The sequence below is a fragment of the Mycetomoellerius zeteki genome, unplaced genomic scaffold (assembly GCF_001594055.1).
Source record: "Mycetomoellerius zeteki isolate Tzet28-1 unplaced genomic scaffold, Tzet1.0 scaffold3, whole genome shotgun sequence".
Classification (NCBI taxonomy): domain Eukaryota; kingdom Metazoa; phylum Arthropoda; class Insecta; order Hymenoptera; family Formicidae; genus Mycetomoellerius; species Mycetomoellerius zeteki.
Window position 1 is genome coordinate 13,365 of NW_017257282.1, and position 5,809 is coordinate 19,173.

The window sequence follows — 5,809 nt, forward strand, 5'->3', positions numbered from 1 at the left end:
TGTATTGCTGCAAGAGGTGCACATTTCGAACAAAATCTTCATTAAAAAGTTTATAAATAAAATAATTAAAATAATAAATTAAATATATTTTTTTCTTTTTTCGTGATTTCCTGCGAAACAAAGCAAAAAGGAGCATATGTCTATAGGACTTTTTTTCTTAGTTTTTTACTCCTCTACACGCTCCCGAAGTTTTGCCATTTAATTTGGAAACACCCTGTATATATATTCGTCGATGACCGGCAATGATCGTTATCATAGAATTTTATTCGCATTATATTCAACATAATGGAAGCAGTGCCCGATCGACGTGTGAAGTGATAGTCATGTTTAATTCGCGAATATTAACTTTAAATTTGATTCGTGTAGTACTGCGTGCAACAAACTTTCTCAAGACTTCGGAAACGCCTCTGTGACATAAATCTGTTTTTATTCCTGCACTAGTATTATAGAACTTTTTTCGCTTCCGCCAAATATCAAACATATACCTTTCTCCTATCTTAAATTCCAAAAGTGTATAATAATTCAACCGCAAAAAACAGATCTATAATTGAATCGACAGCAACCGACAGTTTAAATATTTCGCGATTTCCTCGTTCATTCGTATATGCATCCGCGATTATTCGTGTTATTCGGATGATATAGAAAAATCCCGATCAATCATCGTGAACATGGAGAGGATAAATCGGAATAAATCAGAATAAATGCAGAATGCTGTAGCGTCGCAGTGATTGGTGAGTGAACCTGTTTGTTAAACTTAAATTTGCTCTGTGTAATTAAATTGAAATCATTTTCAGTTTGACAAACTTTAGCGCCGAATTAATTTGAGAAGATATGAAAAATCTCTTAAATTTCCACTTTAAAGTATTTTAAATCATCTCATTGCAAATCTAAGTGTGTAAAAAGTTATTATAATATAGGTGTATGATTAATTTTCCGTGTAAAAAATGATATAATTTAATTAAAATTTAATGTAAAAATAATAAAGAAAATTGATATAATTATGACAACTGAGAAAGTGATAAAGTTACTCTTTATGATACTTTGCAATATATCAAGAAATCATGATGTGGAACTAATGAGCGTTGGAATTTAATTTCAATTCAAGCGAGACGTATGGCAGAAATCATGTTAATCATACTTTGCTTACATTAGATATTCTGCTGGTCGACTGCTAAACCGTATAAATGCATTTTTATATGCAATATAATGTATATTTTTACACGAAAGATCAGCACACTCATATATTGTAGTCACTTTTTATACACATGAGTTTGAAGTTCTATCACAGTTTTTAATTCAAATAAAATATTAATATAACGATATTTTAACAATAAGATTTTACATTTGGGCGACGAGCATCGGAATATATTTATGTTAAATTGAAAATGGACATTCCATGTAACTGTAGAGCAAGAATTATTAAGCAGTAAATTAAGCAGTAGATTCAAATTGATTGACGTAATTTAATTTTCTTTTATTTCTATCTCTTGTGATACGTTAATATAATTTGCTCTATATCTATCAATGATAAATCAAGCTGCATAAATTAAAAAATTACAAAATTATATAATATTATACACATCATTGATTATAGATAATATTATAAAATAGACATCAGATAAAATGCAAGAAGCATTCCTCGTTACGAAAGAAGTCGACCAGCAGAATATCTAACGTAAGCAAAATATGATTAACATAATTTCTGCGATACACGTCTCGCTTAAATTAAAAATTAAATTCCAACGATTATTAGTTCTGCATCGTAATTCTTTAATATAGCGAAGTGTATCATGAAATCCATATAAACTTTACAAAGCAACTTTTCCACTTTCTTAGTTGTCATAATTATACTAATTTTCTTTACTATTTAACATTAAATTTTAATTAAATTATTACAATTTAATTACATTAATTAAATTAATGTAATATATTACATTTTTGTAATATATTTCATTCTTGCCTCTATTAATACAAGATAATTCTTTGATGATATTATTCTGTATTTTATCTGTGCTTGCGATAAACAAATTATCTTAAGTGTACTGCAAAATAATTTTAAAAACATCTTTTAGAATATGTGTCGAAATAGCTTTCTAACTTGAATATAAGTTTTTATTTGCCTTTACAAATATTTTTTCAAACAATCTCCTAACTGACGTAAATATTTAGACTGATAAATATTTGGTAAAACATAGGCATGTTTAGATTGCTTTGTTGACGAATTTGAATATATCATTTATTTATTATTATCTCTAAAAAATACAATTTAAATCCAAACTTTACATATTATAATATAAAATTTATACTTTATATGTTACAATATAAAATTAAATTCTAATAAGCAACGCGTGTAAAACTAAACAATGCACAAATTGCATTCGCAACAACATGAACGACATGAGAATACAAAGCGGTTATTAATAAAATGTGATTTTGTGCCATCCTGTATCTATAATTCTGATGATGGAATTCGAGGCTGAGGATCTTTTCTTTATAGCGAATTCGTGCTCAGAAAGAATTATAACGTTTATTCGATTGTAACGCAGTTTTTTCACTTCCGCGAAACAAGAACACAAAGTATGTCATGTGCAATCTCAGAATTGACTTAGGAAAACGGAATGTTGGCGAATGTCGGTTCAAATTAGTTGCAACAGCGACGGCGCGTAATTGCGTGGAAAAAAAACCTACATACGATGCGTAAACTCTGAAGGAAAAAACCGTTTTTGCTATTACGATGCATGATTGTTGCATACTAATTGCAGAGAAAGTCTCTGACGCAACTTTTTAAATGATTAGACGAGACGTGTAATCCATTAGACATCATTAAGGACACTATAGGCAAATTTAGTTAATTACCTTCGGATTTTAATTTCATATTCTTTTCTAAATCATATTCTTTTCTAAATCATAAACCGTAACCGTAACCTATAAGTAAGCTTAGCTATGATCGGCTCATACAAGTTTATTGCTATCACTTTGAAGCTATTAAAATAAGTAACTTATTTTTTTATTTATATTGAATATATATCTTATTTCAAAAATAAATTCTCAAATCTACGTTTATCTGTTAAAATATTTTAACCAGATATTTATCTCCATTCACGAAAAATATATATACTTTGAATTGACTATAAATATGTCTACAGATTTTAGTCGATTATTTCAGAAATAGATATAACTTATTTTCGATTTCTCATCCATACATATAAAAATAAACGTCTAAACTTAAATTCTGAATTCAGATTACAATTTAATCAAATTCAATGGAATTACTTAACTTCGCGTCTGATAAGAAACAGGATAATTTTACCTTGAATCTGAGTTTCTGGAGTGGCGGTGCAGCATAGGGAATTCCCAGAAATGCATAAATATTTCTTCCAAGTCGGGTGAGCATTGTTGTTCCATATAACGTACCATTCGGTGGTTTTGCAATTGGTGGATTACCGCAGACCACATTAAACGCGAAGATGCAAATAAGGCCTAGTTGGATGAACATGTTATTTCGACATTCCTTCATTTTTAACTCTTTCTTCTCCAAGGGATTTCGCAACGATCTCTATAGACAGTGTTAATGTAATATTAATTACAAAATGCAAATATGTGAAATAAAAGTTTCTAAGTTGCAGACATACAAATGAAAATACAAATATAAATAAAAATTCATAAATCTAAATAACTGTATTATAATTAAGTTTGAAAAATAATATTAAATTTATTAATTTATTGATTTATTTATTAAACAAAATTTCTATTACATTTGGCTATATTAAAACAGCTATGACATATAATAATTAAAATACATTATATAATTGTCCTTGAATTTTTTAAATAATCTGTAAAAGTTTCTTTTATCTGTGACACAACAATATCCGATTTCATAATGATGGAATTTATAGATTATTGTTTTTAACATAAGCAACTTGTATATTAAAAGTCCATGATAATATAAATATTATAGGCTCGTTTAAATGCAACGCAATAATTAATATCAAGGCTTTTTTTATAAAACGAGCAATAATAGTTGGTTTATAAAAAGAAAATCGTTTTTAATTAAATAGTTCCACTAATATAAAAATATAAATTTCAAACGTTTCGACTTATAAAGTCTTCTTTAGTGATAAATATTTCTATACCCCCTTAAAAAGTCATCGTATAAACGTTAAATAAATATTAAAGGTAATCGCTCAAATACAATACTTGTTAATAAAAGAGCGATATTTATATCATATTGTAACTATTTAATTAAAAACGATTTTCTTTTTATAAACCAACTATTATTGCTCGTTTTATAAAAAAAGCCTTGATATTAATTATTGCGTTGCATTTAAACCGAGCCTATAATATTTATATTTGTCCATGATAATGTTTTATATCGAATTATTGATACAAGGGAAAGTAAACTGTAAATGGTGGCTTGTAATGTGTACATGAATAGATAGGTAAATACACTACGTAAAATATTCATAGGAAAAAAAATTCAGAAATGTAGAGATGATCGCGTTTACATGCTTCTTTTTCCTCTTACGTTAGGCCTGTGGCCTGTGTTACATCTCTCTTATTTGCTTGTGATGCGCACACTGATTATTCAATTACCACTAGCATATGGTACCTACAGTTTTAATGTCGGTTCCGAACGGCGTTTACATGCATTAAATTTAATTTATGTTCGAGAACATGATTATGGAGGAAGTGAAATTATCATGTACCTACAGCACATCTGAGAAATTGATAACTTAGTTGAGACTAGGCAAAGCACGGCGCGTGTTAAGAAAACTGGTTTCACATCGTAAATGCAAATACCTAGTGTTATGTAAAGAAAAAAACTTTCAAGATCAATGATGAAAGAGTGACAAAATACAACGAGATCAATCTATAATTATAAATGTCAAGCATTACATTGGCTTCAAGATTACATAATTAAGAATCATTAAAATGATAGGTTCATATGAATAAATTCAATTGATATAAATTCAATTGATATAAACGTAAATATAAACAATTTAATGTCTACAATATTTTAAATTTATTTTTTCTACCAAAACTTCAAAATGTATGTATATTGGAAAATTCTGTTATGGTTTTAAAACTTAAGAAAACTGTTGTTATCAATTCCTTTAATAAAAAAAATTAATGTTTTTTTTTAATTTAGCATTTTTAAATTGCACACACACACACACACACACACACACTCTCTCTCTCTCTCTCTTTCTCTCTCCCCCCCCCCTCTCTCTCTCTATCTGATAAATAATATTTCTAAGTTTGTAGTATACGAACGCATCTTATTTGATTTAAACAAAGTATCGTAACAATGAAGAGTTATTGACAGATTATGAAAATTACGGTGCCAGTAATAATTTCACTAATCTTTAGACAATGGACTGAAGTTGATATAATGACAGGGTATACCATGCGGTTTCGTGAGTACCGAAGAACGCGCGTGTTCGTTTGGCGAAGGTAGGATTAAGACTGTCGTTGGAGAGAGTCGCTCGTTGGGATATTATCGATGATGGTATACATAATTGACGTCACACTGACGAACAGCACAAATGTTTCTGCTAGTTTATCCTTTTCGATCTGTTTATCCTATTTTTTCATTGATCGTATCTTTTTGCTGATTGATACGATACATGTTTAAGCGAATAGATGAGTAACGTTACACTTTTCAATATCACAATTAATATAACATAAATTTTCAATTTTTCAAGAGCTTTAAGATTTTAAAAGAATTTTCAGATGTTTATTTTACAATTTTAGCAGAATGAGAAAATATAATTAACATGCTATATAATTAAAAGAAATACTAGCTTTA

The 5,809-nt window shown here is 28.4% G+C and overlaps 1 protein-coding gene across 1 annotated transcript in view; it reads right to left on the reverse strand.

The window, feature by feature from the left end:
- LOC108724471 (esterase E4) overlaps positions 1-5,468 on the reverse strand; it is a 17,253-nt gene extending 11,785 nt beyond the window's left edge. Inside the window, exons 1-2 of the mRNA XM_018450865.1 lie at positions 5,407-5,468; positions 3,311-3,556 (exon numbers count right to left, since the gene is read on the reverse strand). Of these exons, the coding sequence (XP_018306367.1) occupies positions 3,311-3,556; positions 5,407-5,409 (249 nt within the window). The 5' untranslated portion in view covers positions 5,410-5,468. The remainder of the gene's footprint in view (positions 1-3,310; positions 3,557-5,406) is intronic.
- Between the last annotated feature and the right edge of the window lie 341 nt (positions 5,469-5,809).